This window comes from Cyprinus carpio, chromosome A4, assembly GCF_018340385.1.
Source record: "Cyprinus carpio isolate SPL01 chromosome A4, ASM1834038v1, whole genome shotgun sequence".
NCBI classification, from domain to species: domain Eukaryota; kingdom Metazoa; phylum Chordata; class Actinopteri; order Cypriniformes; family Cyprinidae; genus Cyprinus; species Cyprinus carpio.
The window spans coordinates 12006532-12030215 of record NC_056575.1 but is presented as its reverse complement, the minus strand read 5'-3'; the positions used below and the strand labels follow the sequence as shown (position 1 = coordinate 12030215).

The 23684-nt window shown below is 38.2% G+C and overlaps 1 protein-coding gene across 1 annotated transcript; it reads right to left on the bottom strand.

The window, feature by feature from the left end:
• LOC109067650 (cilia- and flagella-associated protein 54) lies at positions 1-23050 on the bottom strand. The gene is given in 70 exon segments (XM_042736577.1): positions 1-232; positions 602-688; positions 797-938; positions 1122-1228; positions 1393-1488; positions 1581-1750; positions 1878-2036; positions 2301-2427; positions 2509-2568; positions 2650-2770; positions 2856-2967; positions 3055-3219; positions 3625-3745; positions 3923-3942; positions 3945-4068; positions 4152-4226; positions 4228-4313; positions 4406-4568; positions 4692-4821; positions 5357-5508; positions 6159-6279; positions 6517-6536; positions 7258-7377; positions 7483-7569; positions 7685-7870; positions 7997-8063; positions 9190-9360; positions 9957-10044; positions 10142-10345; positions 10652-10807; positions 10980-11075; positions 11259-11371; positions 11508-11548; positions 11550-11627; positions 11630-11686; positions 12040-12240; positions 12242-12277; positions 12279-12293; positions 12385-12510; positions 12938-13103; positions 13379-13462; positions 13742-13809; positions 13811-13828; positions 13946-14026; positions 14029-14044; positions 14127-14253; positions 14364-14456; positions 14543-14669; positions 14754-14882; positions 15190-15312; positions 15529-15687; positions 15811-15833; positions 15836-15963; positions 16059-16186; positions 16260-16319; positions 16321-16449; positions 16553-16645; positions 16768-16950; positions 17035-17103; positions 17245-17327; positions 19423-19549; positions 19660-19739; positions 19837-19933; positions 20306-20530; positions 20851-20976; positions 21080-21265; positions 21998-22123; positions 22213-22356; positions 22498-22606; positions 22743-23050. Coding segments are annotated over 70 exon segments (7836 nt in total). The 5' UTR covers positions 22952-23050; the 3' UTR covers positions 1-112.
• Between the last annotated feature and the right edge of the window lie 634 nt (positions 23051-23684).

Genomic DNA, 23684 nt, shown 5'->3' with positions numbered 1-23684 from the left:
CTTTATTTGGTGTTAAATAAAACTTCTACATTTTTGTATAGTATATTAGATATGAGTATTTGGGGAATTTGGTTTTATCTCATGAAACTAGGGCAGATCAAGTCTATGGGTTTTAGCTCAGAAGAGAGAGGAGCCATGTAATGATGGCTGTATCTTGCAGTGTGCCACCTGTTGCAGGATTAAAGCAGCGTTCCAGGTTCAGAAGAGTCTGCATGCTTGGGTCAAAGGGCATCTGTGTGGGTATAGTAATGCATTAGAGACAAAATCACACACACGTCTGTCAGGAGGTTTTCCCCAATCATAATAATACATGTTTAGAATTGGTGTTGCTATTGTTGACTAAGATGAAAACTTTTTAAAAAGGGTTTCTTTCATTGAAATATAAATATTAGATGAAAAACCTAAACCTAAATAACTTTATATAGTATAAACAAATAGTATAACAGTATAAACAAAGAACAATCAAATACCAAAAATAACTGAAATGAAATGAAAACTGAAAATATATTAAAAATGTTTAAAATATTAATAAATGCTATAACAGTATATAAATAATACTACACTAACAACGATTAGAATATATATGACAGTGACACTTCACCTCTGTAATGGTGGCTGAATTGCAATCAGGCTTCAGTAAATTCCTGATCTCAGAGCAGATGTTTTTAGTTTTCTCCAAAAACATTTCCTATAAGAAAGCAATGTAGGTGAATGACAAAGAAAGGTAAATACAGTGTACTCTACATTTAGGGTTAGTGTAAAAAGTACAGCATGGTGATTTAGGACTCAGAGAAACCTGTCGGTGAGGGGTGGAGGTAGACGTTTTCTGCTCCTTTTCTTTTTGTGGGCTGAAGGAGGCGGCTGAGCTGGTGGAGGGTGAAACATGCCCATCAACCTCTACACATGTTGAGCTCAGCAGGGCATGAACAGCCTTCAGCCTGGATGGAGCAATAACAGTAAACTAAACTCAGTTAACTACCACTTACATCAAATGAACAAAAATACACTCTGTAAAACAGTGACTCTTCATGGCCTTTAAATACTGGAATATTGTGTTCATGAGCAAGTGGAATCCAACACAAAATAATGTTTGTCTTTGGATAGATAAACATAAAATGTACCTGTCCAAACAGATCGCTCTCTGTCCAGCCTGTAGTGCTGCCACTACCTCTTCAGTAGGGCTCATTGCTGATAGAGGAGCATTATTTACAGCAAAGAGAAGCAGAATCTGAAGACATCAAATACAACACTGCTCAGGAACTGATATTAATGACAGAGACAACCATTTAATTTAAATAAAAGGATAGATCAAAAAAACTTACTCTAAAGGACTATAAGAAAAAAAAAAAACATGAGTTCAAATAATTTGTAAAAACTTGAGGGTCTGACTACCGTGTTGTCCTCTGATGTGGGTCTGTACCACTGGATGCTCAGTTCCTGGATGTCAGTGCTGGCCCAGGGGCAAAGATCTGACAATGGCTGGTCATGCTGGCAGGGGTTAGGATAGGAGATAGACAACAATAACGATTTAATTTTTTCTATTTTCATTTTTAAAAGGTAATACATGTGTGAACAGAAACCTGTATTCGCTGAGGCCTCAGTATTAGAGCTGCAGGGGGATCAGGAACGGCCCACTGATCTCTGTAAGAGGGTTGGTGACAGCTAAAGAAGGTGTGTAACTGGGAGAGTCTGAGAGCAAGTTTGGGATCACCGGACATGGACAGCAGCCCATCAACACCCTGCACTGCTCCTGAATAACACGGCCAATTCCACCAGCATTACATAAAAACATATATACAGTACAAAAGCTTTCAGAGAGCAGATTTATTGATTGGTTAATGAACTGAATGCAAAAGCCCTAGTTACTTGTGCTGTACCTGGTTGTGAAGAGACCTGTAGCAGGTTGATTAAGTGCATGTAGTAGCGGGACATATGAACCCAGGTCAGCTGAGGGCATTTCCTTCTGTTAATCTCATGCTCGGCATCCATGAATGCCTCGGGATTGGTGATACAGTTCTCAGGGTTTTCTAGCCCCCCTGCCAATGAGATAAGCACATGTACGTATTTAGAAATTAATACCTTTATTTAGCAAAGATGCACTAAATTAATTTAAAGTGACACTAAAGCCATTTAAGTCTCAAAAGTTTTCTGAAGGAAATGAATGCTTTTCTTATAAACATTCTATTTTTCAAAGACTCCTAAAACATCAACCATCAACCTTGAAGATAATAAGAAATGTAAGCAGCATGAATTATGTGTCTAGTGTGAGACTGGGTGTGTGCATTTGGGTTAAATGTTACCACAAGGGTGGAAGAGATCATTCAATGCAAAGTCGGGCAGGGCTTTAGTTGAAGAAAGAGGTACAGGGCCTTCTGTAACTTGAGTGAATCCATGCAAATGGCCACATTTGCCAATAACTTCTGATGTCTAGAAAGCAAAAGAATAAAACAAAGATAAATCATTTCTGAACAAACTTCATACAGATGTGTGGATGATGTTCCTACACACCTTTAAAGCTATCTTCAAACAAATCCAGCTTAGCAGTAGGTAGGTCTCTCTGACTATTTCCTACAAAAACAACACACACAGGTACATAAATATTACAGAGGTACGCTGCTGTTATTCTCAAATTCTGTCCGTTTGTAGCACCTTGCTGGACTCATTAGGTGTTTTTGAGGGGGGAGGAGTCAGATGTTTAGGGGGTGGGGTAATCTGCTCGCACTCTTGCAAGTATATCAGTGCCATTTCCAGGTAGCACCTATGTGTCAACCTGAAATACACACACATACACAAAAACGTGAGTCATGTATGAACAGAATTAGAGGAGAACTTTAGTAAAACAACTAACAACTTACCGCAAGCTTTGGGTAAGAGTATAGTTAAATGTAGTTAAACACCCAAAAAAGGCTTCTAGGACTTTCTCAGGATCAGATTTTTGCATGGAAATGAGACGTCTGCCCACCTCTCCTGCAGACACAAATGATCGACCACCTGCAATTATTACTGGTGCACAAGGCAAGACGCTAGATATAAAGATCACTCCATATTAGTCACCTGTGCAGTAGAGGATATCAGCCTCCAGCTGGCGGTCTCTGTTGGCAGAGGCCTGAGAGATGCTGAGCGCAGACTGCAGAACTTCTTGAGCAGATATAAAGGGCCTCCAGGGTTCCTCACCTCCCTCAGAGGAAATTGACAAGGCCTGCAATGCCAAAGAGTGACCTGGAACAAACAGAATCAATATACATCATAACAGCATCTGTTTGTACAAAAAACGCAGTAGAAACTAAGCTAGCATTTTGTACAAAGACATACCCATAGCTTAGCAAAATAACTGTTTAAGTTTTATGTTAGGTTTAGGTTTGACATTTGATTCTATGCAGATTAAATGCTTACAAGTAAGTAAGACAAGACCACTGATGACTCAGTATGCAAAATGATATAATAAAGAAGACTAATCACAATTTAGATATCAAATATCACATAACATTTTTAAGTCTAAACATTTTTTCATGTTTCAGTTCTCAGTTAACTGCACAAGTTTAATACTTGATACTTTAGAACAAACCCTTAACCACAATGTTAGAGGACTATCAGTACAGCACTGCCTTATTGCTGTTGTCATACCGATCCGCATGGTTGTCTTGGCCAGCAGGGGAAGCTGTGGAAGATAAATATTCTTTATGCCAGCTAGTAGTTCCACCTCGCCTCCTTTTTTGAGACCTATGGACTCTCCAAAGGCACAGAGCTGAAAACAAAGAACAATATTACCACTTCAAAATGACCTGTTCTAGGAACTATACATCTTTATCAGATCTTTACCGTCTTAACACATTTTAGATAACAAAAAAGGTGAAAGTTCACATGAATATCTACTGTTGTGTAATGCTTCGAAAAAACATTATGAGCATGATATATCCGAAACCTGTTGCTGCAGTAGTTTCGTGTGAGCAGGTGAAAAGTCTGGCTTCCTGTTCCTCTCAGCTCACTAAGATGTAACACAGCCTCAGCTAGAGTCATTTGAGAGTGCAGAGATTGAGCACTGCGTCCAGATAACAAGCTCACAATCTCCTAAACAGACACACACGTCATCAGCCAACAGAAACAGTCAAATAGCACTACATCAAAATCAACTGTCATAACAAACTACTGACCTGTAGCATGGATGAGCTGTCTTCTCTGGGTCTGCCACGGTGTGTGTTAAGTTGGACGCCTTGTAGGAGCAGCAGGGGCTTGAGTGTCAAGGTCTCCCCAGGCCTCTGCCTCCTCCAGACCTTCTTTCAGCAGTCGGAGCGCCTCTGCACTGCTGTCTGCACCTGCACAAACAGGCGCAAGCTGTCAAAAAACACCAAATACCAGTTACATCCAACAACATTTCCACCACATTAAGCTTTGCAAAGCAGCTAACCAGAGCAGATTGCAGTTCCAGGGATATGGCCTACAAGGGAGCGAACCACTGCCAACCTACAGCGCAACCAGAAAAGGAGATCCATGCGTTCTCTCGCTTCCACTTCTTCTGGAACATCTCCGCTATGGAGACTGAGAACAGACTTTGCGTCCCCAGAGCTTGTCTTTAGAGAAAAAGACACACAAAGATAAAAGTCTGAAACTGAATCTGTCCTTTAGAACATGAATGACACACGATCTGAATTAAGCACTGAATTTCTATGAGTACATCAGAGGTTGATTATTACCTGATGTGCTTTGGCTCTGGGTCGTCTGAATGCAGAGGAGGGTGGTCCGGGAGGAGGCAGCGGGCGGAAATCACTTTGAAACACAGGAGACCTCTGGAGGAGCCTCAAAGCAGACACTGACAGATCTGCACTACAATAGAGAGGGAAGATGTCGAGATTTACAATGGATTCAAACTTCCAGGCATGCATGCATACCACAACATACAATACCATAAAAAGTTTGGGGCCGGTTAGGTTTTTTAATGTTTTTCAAAGTCTCATCTGCTCATATATTCTTAAAGATTGGTTTTAGTTTTGAATCAGTTTGACAGATCCTTCTCTGAATGAATGAACATGCATACACAAAATACTCACAAATTAGTAACCTGTTTGAATCAGTTTGACAGATGGCAAAGCTGAATTTTTTAGCAGCTTTTGCTTTCATATTTTTGTGGAAATCATGATACATTTTTTCAAGATTCTTCAGTGAATTTAAAGTTTAAATGAACAGAGTGAAAAGTGAAAAAGAACGTTTATTTAGGAACATTATTAAAGTCTCTACTCATAATTTGTGAATTTCTAAAAAAAATAAATAAATCACACTGGCCCCAAGCTTTGTAACAGTAGTGTTCATAGATACCCACACAAACATGCACTCTTCTTCATGATTTAAGTTTATGCACTACCTGGCAGCCATTCTGCCCTGCTGCATGTTGATATTGGACATTAACAGTCTGATCTCCACTGCCAGCTCCATTTCTTCAGGATCTGTGCTCAGTGGATGTGGGGTAAAGAGCTCAGGACTAACCAGAGCATGTGCTTCTTTTAGAAGTATGGCCTGAGCGGGGCAATAAAGAGACATTATGTTCACTTTGTCCTTAATGTTCTTGGCATTGGGTAGATGCATTTATATTTGTGTTTTTAACTTCATATTTGTGACACTGGACCACAAAACCAGTCATAAGTGTCAATTTGTCAATTGAGATTTATACATCAGCTGAAAGCTGAATAAATAACGCTTTCCATTGATGTATGGTTTGTTAGAATAGGACAATATTTGGCTGAGATACAACTATTTGAATATCTGGAATCTGAGGGTGCAAAAAAATCTAAATACTGAGAAAATCTCCTTTAATGTTGTCCAAATGAATTTCTTAGCAATGCATTTTACTAATCAATTATTAAGTTTTTATATATTTAAGGTAGGAAATTTACAAAATATCTTCATGGAACATGATCTTTGCTTAATATCCTAATGATTTTTGGCATAAAAGAAAAATCTATAATTTTGACCCATACAATGTTTTTTTGGCTATTGCTACAAATATACCTCAGCGATTTAAGACTGGTGCACATCACAGGGTCACATTTTACTGCTATAAATGCTTTAGGGTCAAATAATGTTAAAACGCTTTTATAGGCCTAGAATCTGGAAGAACAATTTAACAGAAATGATAGTTGGACAGCTTCAACTGTAAAATTGAGCACCTTGACTTCTCCTAATGTGAGTTTCCTGGCACTGAGCTGGAGACCCTTGGACTTGTCAACTGCTAGAGACATCAGGCAAACAGGAAGTGCTAGAGCATTTTCTCCTGAGATTCGGATAACTCTGTGGGTTAATGAAAATAATTCAGAAATGATTGTCCACAGTGAATTTATAATTGAGATTTATAATCTGTAATTTGTCCACAATAAACTAGTACTGAAAAGATACCTGTTGTCCTGGCTCAGGCAGGTCATGTATAGTACTACATATGGCAAAAATGAGATGAACTCTGGCCATCAGGAGTCGCCTGGTTAATCTTGATCCATAAAGAGCCATGATGTCTTTACTGGGCCGCCCTACTGACCACGGTCATCCAGCACCTGAGTAAAGTGATCACACAAGCATTATGCTTTTTACAACAGTACAGTATGTCGTCAATGACTTGATGTATTGATCTGTAAAGTTAATTGAAGATTTTGTGGTTTTTACAGAGGTTACAGTATGTTGTCAATAACTTGATGTACATGTGTAAAAACAGGAATTTTCATTAGCCATTACTTCAGTCCTCTATGTCATATGATACTTCAGAAATCATTCTAATATGCTGATTGGGTGTTCAAGAAACATTTCTTATCGCTTCAAATGCTGAAAACAGTTGTGCTGCTTAATATTTTTATGGGAACTGTAAAACATTTTTGGGCATTCCTTGATAAATAAAATGTTCAAAAGAACAACATTGATTTGAAATCTCGATTTCTTAAAAAAAAAAAAAAAAATTAATAACCCAAAACATTTGAACAGCAGTGCAAAGTGTCATATAAAGGACAGAAAGTTATGAAATTACTAATAAAATTCGATTGAAAAAGTTCAAAAAAACTGAACTCAATATCCTATTGTATGATATTCAAGGAGGCCTCTAAAAAAATAAGAAAAAAGTGCGTTGCTTCATATCACTTTCCTTTATCAAGTCAGTATACACTTTACTACATAAGCAATTACACATTATACACAAGCAATATACATTTTACTATAAAAAAAAAAAGAAAATTGCATGTATATCTTTTGTCAGCTGGGTATTTTATATTGTTTATGCTGCTTTACCCAGAATGGCTTCTCTGTTCTGTGGCATCCATGAGGTACAGGGATTTCCTTGCCAAATGTGAGACTGCTGAGTTCTTTAAACGCCTCAGTGAAGGCCCCCAATTCTGTCAATACCTTCACCTGTATACACACACACAAACTCAATGGCAACTCAACAGACTCAAATAGACAAACACATTCACTGAAAAGCAGATTTACAAGAATATACAACAACATCTTTCAAACCTTCAGTATTCTGCATGTGACAGTGAGGTGTAGATCACGACACACTGTTCTGGCAATATACAGGTACAGAGCCAGCACAGGAAGAACCTGAAAATAAGTATGATGAGTTGAATATTAAGATGGAACAGACATCACTGTAAAATGCACAAATGCTGCTCTAACCATCTTAACAAAATTTTAAATGAGTGTGTTGCTCTGGTACCTTGAGAAGATGTCCTGAGGTATACAGCCAGTGACAGAGAAAAGACAAACTGGCAACAGTGGTGCCGAGATTTCCCCGATCGGGCTCAGAGAAGAGGTCGATACCTGGGATCAGCTCCGTCTCCACAGAGTATGTGGAGTATTCCAAGTCCGTCATCGGATGGGGCATAGAGGCCATCAGTAGGCACTGTGAAGCATATGACCTTATTAAGTCTTAGTGTTGATATTAGTGCTACTAGTCATAATTTTCCTCATTAGCTGAGTTCAAACAGAGGACCTTTTTCATTCTAAGAAAAAGCGACTCAATTCTCACCTTGAAGAGTTTGCCACAGAGAAGGCAGCACTTTGTGCGCTGATCGATGTTAGAAGTCAGGATGTGCCTGTCATTAGGGATATGCTAATGCTTTTATCACAGTATACGGTATTATCACAATATTGAAATGTAATCATAATTTGGTCATAATACAGTATAACAGGTTTAATAACTTTTTCATATAAACAAAAGTAACTGAATATTAAATACAATAAAGCAATACCGAAAAATATATGAAGTTAAACGTTTTACACAGATTAAAAAGTGCAAAAGAACTATAAAAACCAATAGGAACAACTTTACAATAAGCCATCATTAGTTAACCTTAGTTAATACATCAACATTCACAATGAGCAATAGCTACATTTGCTACAATTTACATTTGCTGAAGGAGTTATTAATCTTTGTTAAAAAAAAATAGGCTACAACTCTTAGTTCATGTTAGCTCATTAAATAACACAGTTGCAACTTTTGATTTTTATTAAAGTTTGATGAATGTTCAGAAGAATTTTTTTTGTTAACTAATGAAGCCCTAATGTAAAGTGTGAATGAACAATAAAGAAACAAAACAGTTTCAAACAATATCTAGGGCATGTTGTAGTCCAGATTAAAAATGTGAAGAAAAAAAAAGTTTGAAAAAGAATAAGCCTATTAAGTCTAAATATTTAAGTATGTTGGTGTCTGTGAGTGCTGTGCATAGCTGTGATGAATACACAAATCTGAATGGTTATTTAAATCTATTTAAATAAGTTTTAGAAGTAGCAGCTGCTTTATTTTTGAGGTTTCCAGGGTAATGGCTGCATTTTCTGTAGTTTAGCGCCATCTGCTGTCAGAGAGAGAATGTGCTTTCATTTCAGGCGTCTTCACGTGTTTCCTCCATGTGCTTCTCATGCATGCTTGTTATTACATCAAAGAGCACACGTGTCTTTCAAGCAGCATACAGCAGTGCTGTGCATTTTGACCAACTGATGGGAAAAGAATTCTTAAAATGCGTCCCAAATTCTAAATAATTTGTAATGAATAATTATTCACGGTATTTAGAAGTGCCCACAATAACAGTATTGTGCATATTCATTGCTGTGATATATGGCATTACCAAATACCTGCACATGTCTACCTGTCATTAGAGGAGAAAAATCATACTGCTGTGATGGGAGCACAGTCACAAATACATTTTATGGTTTCTCACTTACTGTGCAATCTTGGCTGAAAGCAAAGCTCCCTGGAGGCAGCCCCATACCCCAGCATGCTGCAGGGTTTCCTGAGAGGAGCTGCTGCCCCATGAGTCACCATCCCAAGATTCCAGAACTCCAGAGCTTTGCAGAGCACAGTCCAAAGCCTTACTCCAGAAAGCGTGTGCAGATCTATACATGAATATAAACAAAGAATGCAGTTTTTTTGTCTTTTTATGGTGTGAACTCAAAAATTTGATTACCTACCCACTACCATTCAAAGTGTCAGTCAGTAAGATTTTATTTTAAGGAAAAAAAAAATATATATATGTTAGTAAGGATGCAGTAAATTGACCAAATATAACAGTACAGATATATATATATATATAATGCTACAAAAGATTTCTATTTCAAATAAATGTTTCTATTCATCAGTGAATTCTGAAATGTATGCACAAAAATATCAAGCAGCACAATTTCTGAAGGATCATGTGGCACTGAATACTAGTAAAGAGTAATGGCTGCTGAAAAACAGCTTTGCCATCACAGAAATAAAGGCCATTTTAAAATATATTCAAATAGAAAAGTTTAACAATGATAGTTTCATAGTATTGCTGTATTTTAATGTATATTTGATCAAATAAATGCAACCTTTGTGAGCATATGAGATTTCTTTCACAAACATTAAACATTCAAAAACTTCTACAAAGTAGTGTAAACATATACAGTACAACTTCTCTAATTAATAAAAAAAATGCAGGAAATAATGCTGTGAAACACATCATAACTTTCGATTTCCATTGTAGAAATGCAGGTTTCCAAGGTCATGGAGTGCTTGCACCTGAAGGGAGGTGTACTTATTTGCTTGAAGATATTCTGCATGAAACAACAAAACAAAACAACTTATATCTGTATTGGAAAAGCTTGTTCGTGAACTATTTTTTAAGTTGTCAAAGTTCAGATCGGTCCTCACTAATAGCACTGTTGTAGGAAGAGAAAACGGTCTGGAGCTGTGTTGGTGGCAGGGTGGTGCTGTAGATGGAGCCCAGAGAGCTGAAGTCCTCTGCAGAGAAGTCTGGAGGGCTGATGCCTGGCAGGGTGCTGGCTGCAATGCTGAATTCCACTTTTCCCTGCAGAACGCCGCTGGTCTCTTTAGAAAATGGCACCTCAACATATGCTGAGGCCACATATTAAGAGTGTGGTGGAAAGTGTAAACAAAAGAGTGTTTTTATATATATATATATAGATATATATATATATATATATATATATATATATATAATATAAATATAAATATAAATAGTGGAAACCGTAATTCACTTTTTTCAGGATTCTTTGACGAATAGAAATTACAAATGTCTTTACTGACACATTTGATCAGAGAATACGTCCTTGCTGAATAAAAGTATTGCTTTCTTTCAAAAATAAAATGAAAATATAAAAATTTAATGACCCCAAGTTTAGCGCTGTGTGTTAGACTTACAGTGCTGTGTGTCTGCCAGTAGCAGCAGGAGTAGAGTTCGGCTGTGCTGAAAGGTCAGCAGTGTGTGATTTCTTTTCTCCAGAGTATCTCTGAAACAGTGCAGTGTGTCCTCTACATCCAACGGTACACACACCAGACACATGGCTCTCTTCACGTCTATGGTAAATTATAAAAGCACACACGTAAGACTTACAAATAGTCTTTTAAAAAAATAAATTACACATTATGCATTCGGGTCATTATACATAACCCAAATATGACATGGAAAATGCACAAAATGGTGAATTAGATCAGAAAATAAATGGGACCTGGCAGTCCTTCTTAGTACCTGCAAGTTCCTTGGGCTCTGGTTCAGCATCATTTCCAGTGATCATAATCTGACCTCCTCCACAGGGAAACAGTAACTGTCTGCTTGCATAATTTTCTGCAGGTCACCTATGGACGTCAGTCACATTTTAACTCTAATGGAATGCAGAACTGGAATATCCATTAAAGGTTTGTACTGAACAGGCTGTGACTCAAATGTTAAGCATTTCTTGTCAAAGTTAATCAGAATGATGTGTATGTGATCATTTCTGTCTACCTTCTCTCCAGAGATCATCTCAGTGTAGGTTGAAGTGAGGTTGAGGAGCTGGAGGGCCCCCAAAACAGCTGATCCTGTCCAACAGTCTCCTCTGTGCATGCACCAGAACAGGTGTTACCATGTGAGAGTAGCGCTCCCTGAAACCCATAACGCAATGTATTTCAAAACACTTTTTTCAAGAAGATTTATATTCATGAACATTTCGATTACTTGTATGCTTTCAGCAAGTATGCAAATTAATACTACACCAGCATCCGTGAGTTATCAGCATACCATGTATATGTATTGAAAAGCAGGGCGAGGTGGGCTAGATTTCTCCCACTTGGCCTGATAGTACAGAAGCTCTAATGTGTGCAGGACCAGAGTCCTCAGCCAGCGCAGATCTATCACTGTCGCAAGAGCCCGTCATCCATTGGGACAGAGAAGTACAGGCTAGCCTCACAGCTCTGCATCTTGATCATCATAAACATTCCACAGCTACAGAATAAAAAGAAAACAAATATGAAAGATTTCTTTACAGTTTAGCTGTCATTTAAAAAATATTTGTCTGCAGAATGGTGCCAAAAGACCAATGATTATCACGTATCCCACTGACAACTTTTAAGGGGGTCACAGGATGACTGAAAAAATTAACATACTAATAATAATTATTATTATTATTAAATAATACATATTTAATTAACTCAAAATCCTAAAAAAAAAAAAAATAGAATTAAATTAAAATGCAAACTGAATTTATATTTCCCCCTCTTTTATTATGGTAGAGGGCTTTTTGACAATGTGGTGGACATTGGGCCTTGGATACAATAAGGTTGAGATCTGCTCTAGAGGTGATGTGGATTAACCTCAGCTTTTCCATCATATCCATTAGAAGATCTGAGGCCAGTACTAGTAGAGGAGTGATCACTGTATACAGCTGCTCTAACGTCAGCTGTCTCGCATGGGCATCAGGGCCTTGGGCATGCTCCAATATCAGGGCCAATGTGCGGTATTGGTCCCAGAGAGTTCCGACACGCCCACTGTAAAGTTGTCCAGTGTCCCCCACCGATGAGCCAGCACCTAGGTTGAAAAAAATGGGGAGATGTCGTCAGTAGAATCGCAAGATGAAGTGCATGGCAAATTATGACTATTTAAATGAAATTGAATTTACCATAGCTCTGCGCATGTGTACAGAGGCTCTGTTGAGTGTGTCCAGTAACTTAGAGGTGGTTTTATGAGCGCTGACAGCTTTAGAGTCACGTGTGTGCCGTGTTGTGTGCCGAAAGTCCCACTTCATCTTCTACATCACTATCTGCAGAGCTGAACTCCTCGTCACTGGCATTTGGTTCTCCTGAGGATGTAACGTAAAGTGGGACAATCATATACTCCATCTACATGTAATGATCTACACTACCATTCAGTAATATATTTTTGTAAAGAAATTAATACTTTTTTCAATATCTGAAGAATGACATAAAACAATGTTATAAAAGATTTCTATTTAAAATAAATGAGTTTGAACTTTTTATTCATCAAAGAATCCTAAAACACTGCTTTTATCAATGATAATAGAAATGTTTCATGAGCACCAGAACAGAATATTAGAATGATTTCTGAAGGATCATGAGACACTGAACAGTGTAGCAACAGTGTAGATTCTGTCACAACAGTGTAGAGCTCTCATGCTAAAAAGACTTTAACCAACCTTGATTAGTGTCTTTAACTTTGTGCTCAACATCTTTTTTGTGAGCACGGCTTCTAGGACGGGGTACAGCTTTGGGATTTGGAAGCGTCAGTTCAGGTGGCGTGATGTGCTGTGGAACGTTCTTCCACATAATCAGCATTCCACAGTGAGCCAGAGAGAAGAAAGACTGCGAAAGATGACTGAAACTGGAAAGGATTAAAAAAAGCTCAAGTTTTACTCAAATAGGTCCAGAGAAAACAATAACCAAAGAGTTTATTAACAGAACAGAAAAACAGACTTGATATTAAGATGAGCTTAAGGTTGAGCGACCCAAAAACTGACATCACTATTGATTTATTTGGCATTTATTCAGTTTTGCTGTTGGATCTAAGTACCAGAGCTTTGAAGGTGGTCCCAGGTTCCTCCTCAACAAGCCAGACTCAGATTAACATGGCAACGGCATAGTGAATTCTCAGAGCACATCTGCCTCAGCTTCCAGCAGCGCTGATGTCTTCTGATAAGAGTAGCCAGTTGACTCAGCAGGACGTCCACAGCACTGACCTCTCTGAGACACAATGGCAAATACAGATAAAGTTCTAAAGATGTAATCATGTACACTAGCATTCAAACGTTTGAGGTCAGTAAGATTTTTTAAAAAAGAAAACAGAATTTCTGATAAAAAAGCCAGTCTTTTGGAGCATAAGAGATTGTTTCAAAAACATAAAAAAAATTACAAAATCCAAACTATTGAATGCTAGTGTACATGACTGTAAATTAAAAATACATTTTTTAAAGATGGAATATTTCACTATTTTGTAAAACGGGCTGAATGCTGTTTTAAAACCTTTCAGAGTTTTGGCTCTTGAATGCAATCAGAAGTTTCTTCTGTAGCAACTTCCTGCCATCCCAAAAATGTGCCACCTTTTTGTTTCTGAAACACAGATTCAGGGTATTTATTAATGTGAATGAGAACATGCATTTAACGTGTATAAATGTGTTCAAAATGTGTCACAATATGTTTAATACAATTTATGAATAAGAAGCTTACTTTGGTATTGTACTCAATCACAGAGGTGGTGAAGTCTTTAAACTCCTCCCCTGGTAGACTTGAGTGCTTCTTTAGCCCAAAAACAAAGCCTCATCACGTCTAGAAATAATACCGGAAGCAAAAAAAAGTAACACAAAACACCTACTCACTTTTTGCAAGCATGGACTACATAAGCACACACCTGCTGAGCCAGTCCAAGATGCTCTGCTCCCACTGCAACACCAGATCCAGCTCATCTTCTAGCAGGGCTTTCTTGAGTAAGTGCACAACAAACTCCAGAAAACAAGACTTCTGCTTGAACTTCATCACTAGATCAATCAATCACACACACATGCAAATATATAAAATGATTGTATGATAGCTCATTCAGTGAATCAGATTTTTCTCTAGTATGTGTTTTTTTTGTTTTTTGTTATACCCTCTTTAAAGTCATGCTGGAGAGGGCTGTTTTCAATCACCATGTAGAGTACGACAGGGTCTTCCTCTCCAGTAAGCTCACATCCATCAGACCCTTCAGCAAAAGCCATATAACATTTTTTTTATATTCTTTTTTATTATTTGGGTTCCTGATCTAACACATGAGAAAAAAAGATGGACCTGTTTTGTTACAGGAAGTGACATCACGGTTTCCTAATGTTTCTGAATGCATGGTTTTCATGACAATGGCCTCTAAAACCTTTAGCTGCTTGCTTGGCCCCTCATCATGGACGGAAGCTGTCTTCTTCTGCAAATCAAACACACATGCACTGACATTAATATTTATTAAAGAAGCACGGATGGTCAATAATAAACAAGACACATCACACACCCCATCCAGCTCCACTGATGATGTTTTTTTGGCGGGTTGCTGTGGGGGCTCAGTGATCTCCTGAAGAAGCCTCATTCCCAGATCAAACACAGATGATGCCATATGATTCTCCAGAGTGGAGCTCAAGCTCTAAAAGCAGACATAAATACATCGAACACCTGTGACATGTGCAAACATTGCCATTTCTAACATTCCTAAGGTGACATCTACAGGATGCTGGATGAAACACATACACTGCTAAAAGTCTGAGGTCAGTAAGTTGTGTTTTTATTTTTTTAAGAAGAAGAAAAAGATAAGAAGTTTCATTTAACTTTTACATAGTAAGGACACACTGAATTGATCAAAAGAGACAGTAAAGATATTTATGTTAAAAAATATGTTTTTCCTCACATTTTCTTTCTTAACAGGTGAGCAGAATGTTACATGTAATTACTACCTTGGCTAAAGAATATGTCATACAGGCAACCATGTGTTCCAGGGACTCTGTGGTGGCAACAGGCCGTTTCTGCTTGAGGACTTCTGGAATCTCCAGCAGCACTGTAAAGCACTTCCACAGTACCTGAAAACACACAGATGCAATGAAGCATCTAAATTTATCTTTGCTATGGCAAAGCCATCATATAAACAACTGATTTGATAACGAAATAATGGACGTTATAACGTTTCTTCTAGACCCAACCAAATCTAATCAAACATTCAAATCTTTCAGACAAACCCTAAAAGACTGAACAGACAGGATTTTATTGTTATCAAGCACATTTATAAAAGAAGTCACCTCTATGCCAGGCTCTGAAGGAGCAATCTGGTTGAAGATTAATGGAGTGAGAAGGCCATAACAGCTCACTACAGCCTGCAGGGCGCCACCACTGTCATTGAGGTGCAGAGCAAGATCAATGGCCACCAGCATACGTTCACACTCTGCAAGCCTGGCCTCCTGCGATGAAGAGCAGATATACAAGGACTATAGTGAATTAACTGGGTTCTATTTTCAGGTCTGATTAAACGTTATAACCCATCATAAGGCTGATTTCAATTTCTTCACGCTCTGTTCACTAACCTGGCCCCAGATCAAAGGCCCCCCTCACAGAGACTGTCACAGAATAACGTCCCCTCTTGGATGTGAATATCTGTCTGGATGAAGATAGTGGAACAAAAAAAACAGCTGCTGTAGGAGAGGAGAGGGAAAGCTGCAGGGGTCTTTGGGTGGAGTCTGCATGAAATAAAAATAGATGACAAATGGAACAGATATATGATAAGATACATCGTCTTTTATATTACATTATATTATATTATTAATTATTAAACCTTGTCTGAGCCAGTCCTTCAAGACAGCCTTCTTGTTCTGCCTCTGGACTTGGGGGAAGAGTAAAGTGACTCCAAAGCTCATTACAAGCTCTTTTGGCAAGGGAGTAGACTCCTGTCTGATATGCCACCTAAACAACATAAATCTGACATTAAGTGGTTGGCTATTTTTGGTGGCACACAATAAAGTTTGGGCCCATGTACCTGAGCTATGTGGGCCCAGGTTGTTAGTAGTGGTAGAGGCAGAGAGGCCAGTAGAGGCCTGTGTGGTCTCTCCAATGGTGCACCACCCACCATTTTGCCCTTTGCATTAAAAGCAGGCCACTGCAAAAATGTACTTCTTATCAGGTTCCAACCCGTCTACATGAAGTAAATGTCCACCCCTGGCAGGAGTCTGGTTGAAACACATGTGCTGAGTATGAATAGACAACACAGGCATTTAAAAAGTAAGTAAGGTAAACTCATGATCTGATATTTCAAAGCACCAGTAACCCTACCATATCTCCAGTCCCACACAAGAAGCAGTCTTTAAGTCGTACTTTTAGGTTGACACCCTCTGCCTCTCTTCCATAAATACAGTACCAGCAAACCTAAGTCAGAATCAAAGTGAAGTGATGTGTTTTATAGCATATTTACACTTAAACACCAGGGGTAAAATATAAAGAGTAATCAACAGATATCAAAGAGATGCTTATAAAGAAGATGCAACAACCTCCTCCTCCAGGGCGTATGGTGCAGGTTTGAAGGTCATGGAGCGGTTGGAGCGTGAGAGGACTATTGGGGCTGGTGGTGGCTGTCTCTTCTCTGCCATTTCTAAATTGTTCTCTGAAGGAAATGCACAACTAACTAGCCTTCTCTCTTCAAGCTCAGCTTTCTCCATTAGCATTATGGCCTCCTGGAAAGATGAAATCAGAGTTTACAACATGTTATCCCGATGCGATGTGACACCAATTGTTAGGAGTTGGCATGAAATACTGACCTCAAGTATTTTCTTGGTCTCGTGGCTCATCTGATTCTTTCTTCTGATGCCAACCAGGGGCCTTCTGCACTATGTGAAAACACACTTAGAGATCTTGTTCTTTCTTGATTTTTTCAAGGATAACAGATTCTGTTAAAGAATAAATATGGATGAAACTGACTACCTGTTTTGTTGCCAAAATGTTAATGTTACATTGTTTTGAAAACTCACCTTCTGTAGGTCTATTTGTTTCTGACGCCAAGCCTGTACACAATTAGCATTTGACTTCTTAAACTCCATCAAACCCATCTCATCTGAGCAGAACAAATAGACAGATTCAGTGACATGCATGAAAGCGTGTTTCACTGATATGTTGAAAGCTTTGCACGTCTCTGACCTGACCAGGAATCAGATAGTTTTGAGAGCGAGTCTGTGCTGGAAGACCAGCACTCCAGGTGTAAATCCATAGAAAGGGCAGCAAGGTCAGAGGTACTGCTGCTCTCTGGGACTCTGGTGCTCTTGGAACTCTTACTGTCACAAAACTTCTGTGATTAAAAGAAATGTGACTTTTTATAAAGCATGCTTATGTATTCAACAGTAACAGGAAATAACAGAGTGTGTGTTGCAGTAAGTAAACTCGGGTATGCCCCTTTCCTGCATGAACACCTCGTCAAAGACATCAGAACCACTATAAAGTGACCTGGCCCTTCCTCTGGACACACATTCCACACCTCTTTCACACCAAATCCAACGCTGTTTGCAGCTGTGTCAGTTTTGGACCTCTGCAGACGTGTTAAAAATATAGTTTTATTATGGTTAAACCCTGACACATTTCCATAAAAATGCATTAGATTTTGTGTTTTGTTCGAATGCTAGCTCAATTCTAAGGTAATTTTATCATGTATATATCCGTCTCAAAATTGTTGAATCTGATGCCGCTAAACCGCTTATGATGCAATACCAAGATGAACTTTCAGTAGGTTTTTATCTTATATTTCTACATAAATATAAGATAAAACATACCATAAACAGGAGCTTGCAGATTTTCTAACAGGGATGGACTCTTGACTGCTGTCTTCAGTGGTGGGCTCCAGAAAAAGAAAAACACAAAGAAAAATGTCCTAAATACCCAGTAACTAAAAGTGTGAAAAATATAACTATTGTCAAAAGATGTTTAAAGTGTTTTCTTATGCTCCCAAAAGCTGCATTTATTTGATTCAAAAACAGTAAAACAGTAATATTGTGGAATATTATTGTAATTTTAAAATAACTGATTTCTCTTGTAATATATTTTGAAATGCAATTTATTCCTGTGTTGGCAAAGCTGAATTTTCAGCACCCATTACGCCAGTCTTCAGTGTCACATGATCCTTCAGAAATCATTCTAAAATGCTCATTTGGAGCTCAAGAAACAACTTATTATCAGTGTTGAAAACAGTTTTGCTGCTTAATATGATTGTGGAAACATGATACATTTTTCAAGGAATCTTTGATGAGTCATGTTTACAGCATCTGTTGTAATAGTTCAATAATTTCTATACAGATTAAGGTTTGCTGTGTGAAATCATGTCTTGGCACATGGCACCTGTCTTTCTCCCAGGACTGTGGGGGGGCATCCGCGCTGCTTTCCAGCACCATGGCCAGTCTCAGAGTCATTTCAGTCACTAAATATGAAGTCCACTTCAGCCAACTGGTGCTCATGGGCCACTTCACAAAGCAAAAGTAGGGTCTCCACCCACTATGGAACAAAACAATACATAAAAAACACACGTTGTGGATTCAGCAACTAATGTTATAAAGCAGCATCTCCATGTAATTGTGTTTAAAATCTACAAAGTCTCTCATAGTAAGCATTTTAGTTTTACTGTTTATTTGAATAATAACCTGGTCTTTGGTTTGCCACCCTTCCCAGGTAGCGCACAGGGTCATAGTGTCTCGACTGTGCTCTTTGAAAGACAGTTTTTGCATTTAGCCCAAAAGAAGAGCACAATGGTCCAACACCCAAGTCTGCATCTGGCCTGGATATCCTGTTTGGCCACACATACACATTGTCAGGTTACCAACAACAATGCCATGACTTCTTCAGAAAGTGTGAGAGAAAGATCTGACCTTGTCTGTCTTGCAGACACAGGCATGAAGTGTCTGAATAAGATTGAAAAATTCTTCTGTCATGATTGCTGGCACAATGTTCTTGTCTGCAAGGGAATAAAACGATAAAAGAGAGATGATGTTTATTTTGGGTTTATATAAATATAAAAATAATTTTATGTAACCCAAAAAGTAAATTAAATAACTTTTTTATTTTTATTTAAATAAATAAATCCTCAGTCAACTTTAAAACATTTTGTCATTTGCTTGTCTGTTGCTATAAGTGAATTCCTCAAATTCTACATGAAGAAATATTAGTACCAGCTTGACCATCAAAAGCAGCATCTTTCACGATGAATTTAACTTTTTGATTGGATATCAAATGCTCCACAGCCTCCAAAATCTTCAGTTCCAGCTCATACTTCCTAAACGTGCGGCCTTCCATGTTCTGTGAACAGTACCAGAAAAAGAACTAGATAACAGTCTGACTGACATTTTTAAGCCATATCACAGATGTACTCACAGCTAGTGCTGATATAAGTGCAGCAGAGAGTGAACTGAACATATGCTCCACTGTTCATATCTAAAGACCTGCTTCACGAACTTCACCGCAGCATCTACTGCGATCTTACTCTTTCCTAAGAGACACAAAACAGAGACCCTGAGTAACATATAATGCATAAACACGAATGAGAGTGAAAGAGAATAAATGGCAAGTTAAATGCAAGGACTCACCAGCAACAGCTGTGTCAAAGAGAGAGGAGGTAGAAGTGACTGCATTGATAGAGGGAGGCAGGCTCTCAACAGAAGTGTGGGTCAGAATCACCAAAACCTGCAAAAAAGGGACAATTAAATTCTAAAGCTATAAAAATAACTATAACAATAATTATAATAGCAAACACACCAATGCACCAATGTTTATGTTTACTCCAGTTTTCTCATCTGTCACTTTAAATACTCAAGTACTTTACAGTGGGATGGATTCTGATTGGCTGTTATAAGGTTGATATCATTCAACAACTGGGAAAAAATGTTCTGAAAGTAATAACAAAAATATTATTCCTCTGTGTCGTTATCATTATAGTTTTGGGGGTCTTCACTATTCTCATAGAATTTGGAAAGATTATTATAACTTTATAGTTACTGTTATCATTATAGTTATCGTCCTTCGTGTGAACAGGCCTTAAATGTGACATTTAGTTGCACAGAGGCAGAGAGGATGAAAAAGGGTACCAGACAACAAGCTTGTGCCAGCCGAAATGAGCTCCAGCACAACATCCTGGACCTCGAATTCTTCAGGCATGCCGGTCTGCAGAGGCCTGACAGAGCTTGTCCCCCTAGAGCTTCCAGCACTGCCAGAAGCCCGAGCAGCATTGCCCTCGAACATCTCCATCAGGATCCGCTCGGTTGGTGTGCGAGGCCATGGAGTCTACCGAGAGATATAAAGAAAGAGACAGAGGGGAAAAAAAGAAGATATTAGAGAAGAACTAAGAAAAAGATGCATTGTACATTATTAAACTCAATACTCACTAGATGTAGCTCTTTCAAATTGCTCTTCTGTTTGGGTCTGAAGAGGCCTTTCGGCTTCCTTCGGGGCTCATATACTGAACGCTTTAAACCACCATCACTGCAAGCTTCTCTCCATTAATGGAGCAACAGCGTGATTCAAGAGAGACATGAAAACATGGTAGTCATAATACAAGAACAATAAAAACAACAACATTTTTCATTTAGGCTGCATTTTCTCACTTTTATTGTGGCCTCCTTAAAAGCTTGTTGGGTCTCCAATGACACTTGGGAGCCAGCACTTGGGAGCCATCTCTCCTCCAGCTTGGCCAGTTCACTGATCTTGCCAAGGGCTCGGCGAGCAAACACCTACAGTATTGCACAACAGGAGGCAAGAAGGACAGATTGCCTATGGGCTCTTTGATATCAGTTGTAAAGCTAAGTTGATTTAGCGTTTTGATGTGAAACTCACCTCTGCCTGAACTGAAGCACACTCATGAAAATAACATTCACAAACAGCACAGTAAAGTGTGGCCCTCCACGGCAGGAAGTTGGCAGTCAGCAGAGGAACAGAGGTCTCTAGGCATGTGCATGCCCATAGTAAGTACTCTAAAACCTGAACAAAAGACACAAAAAAATCCAAAATCCAAAATATACAAAAAGTATGTTTTGTGAAAAAAAAGAAAAAAAAAAAACATAACTAAAACAAGTACTTGCTCCAAACATGAAGGATTTTAATCACTAGAAATGTAATACTTTGTCAATTATAACTTTTAAGCAAGTGTGTTGCTGCTTTATGTATCTACTAACATATTTATTATTATTATTATTATTATTATTATTATTTGCAGTTTTCCCCTCATTTACTTTTTCCTATATTTATGTATATTTGTATTGTATAACATCCTGAGGTAGGCGTATATGGAAACATAACAGTTGATACATAAAAATAAAGTATACTAACGTTCAAACATTTGAGGTTGTGATTTTTTTTATATGTTTTTCAAATAAGTTTCATATGCACACCAAGGCTGCATTTATTTGATCAAAAAAAAGGAAATATTATTATTATTATTTAAAATAACTTTTATATTTTATGATCTCTTAAGAATAGAACAGAATTTATTTGAAATATAATTGTTGCTTTTTGTAACCGTGTGAAAATCTTTACTTCACAGATAAAAGGCATGTTTTTGAGAACCGGTAAAGCGTGGCCTGCTGACATCAGGAATTCTGCATATGTTGTACATGTATAACGAGCCTGAGGAAATACAGAAAATAAGTCAGTCCACCGTTTATTGTCAGTGTGATACACTACACCCAGAAGTCTTACTGAAGGTACCATTGTACAGGATCCAGCATTAAACTTTCATCAGGCAGAACAGCCTGCATGAGAATGCGCACAAATCCCAGGATGCTCAGCGCGCAGGTTTTGAACCGCACTCTGGTCTGGCAGTGCATTCCTCTCTTTCTCCAAATAGAAGATGCACTGGCATTCTCCCTGAAGAGCAAGGAACTACAGATACATAGTTCAAAGGTCATTGAAAACCAAAAAAGAAATTATACTGAAACCAAAAATGGAGAAAAAAGGGGGGGAACTCTAACCGTTAGTCGGGCTCTCTTTGAATCAAAGCCATCTGAGAAGAAGGACTGCCTGAAGTGCTCCACATCTCGGATGCTTTCTAGGCTCAGTGTGCAAAACTGCTGCAGATAGAGTCTGTACCCTTGCCAGAGAGCAAGCCTGTGAAGCTTACAGGAAACGATGAAGAAATATTTATAATGAATGAAACATTGATATGGTATGGATCAAGATCGAACGCATTGGCAAAATATATTTGATAAAACCACAAATTAGTATAAATGGGGTTAAAAAAAAAAAAAAGTATTTACCTTAGAGTAAAGCAGGAAATCTGCTGTTTGCAACAGGTGCTCTTCGAAATAAGACGCAGGAAGGCGAGATTTATACTTGTTCCTCCATGTTTCAAACAGTTTTATGGACCTGTCAGTTAAGAATAATAGTTTACGTTAATTATACGTAAACATAAATATATAAAACATAACAGAACATTAAAAATTACTACAAAGAGCTGATGAAATTCGAGTTTTCTGCCTTTTTTCCCTTGTTTGTTGCTTACCCTCTAGAGTAGGACCGGTAGTCGTAGTTCGGTGAACTTGAAAGTTTCTTTATATGTGCCTTAAACTCTTTTAGGTCACTTTGAAAAGCTAACAGGACTGGGTTGTTTTTATCCAGGGGTCCGTAGTAGGACGCTGGCGCAGGGTCCATGGTCCAAACAGCGCGAGCGAGCCGCGAGGAACTGTGTTTTGCGTCCGTTGCTATGGACATGACGCGGGCCGGGCGCGCACTCTCTCAGGGCACGATCATGCGCGAGCGTGAGTCCCGTGTTCTTCAGTCGGAATCATTTGTTGCTGGTGAGTCCTTGCAATTAAATGTAGTTTATAATTTTTTTTTAACACACATATTCTTTGTTGAACATGAACACAATTTTCTTTTTTGATGTTTTTTGTTTTGTTTTTTTGTTTAGTTTTTCTTGGGTGTTTGATGTAAAACAATTTATATGCAATGCAATTTCTTAAAACATAACCGAAAACGGACAGCTATGTCAATTTTACACAGTTTTACTCAACCGTTCATCTTTACCTGATCTGCCATCAAAGACTGCCATCTAAACGTTAGTGGCCTTTCAGCACTTGATCGTTAATGACGAATCTACCACAAGATGTGTACTGTATCAAATATTAGTGCATATTACTTCGTAATATAACATAATAAATATCTATATGTTATTTCTAAATATACGGTTTAAAATTACAACATTTCAACATGACCTTCATTGCATGCTGTAAATGAATCTGCGACCTCGAAACTCAAGTCTTCACTTACATGTCACATGTGGAGCTCAGGTTTACATCTGGAAGGACAGACGACTGTTACCTCAGGGTTAGTATAATTTAAACGTGTTTTAACTGTAAGTTTGTATTTCATATTTGTATTCAGTCCTGCGTTTGCACCGACCAAGACAGTGGTATAAACAAATGTTTGTTTTTGTTGTTTTTTT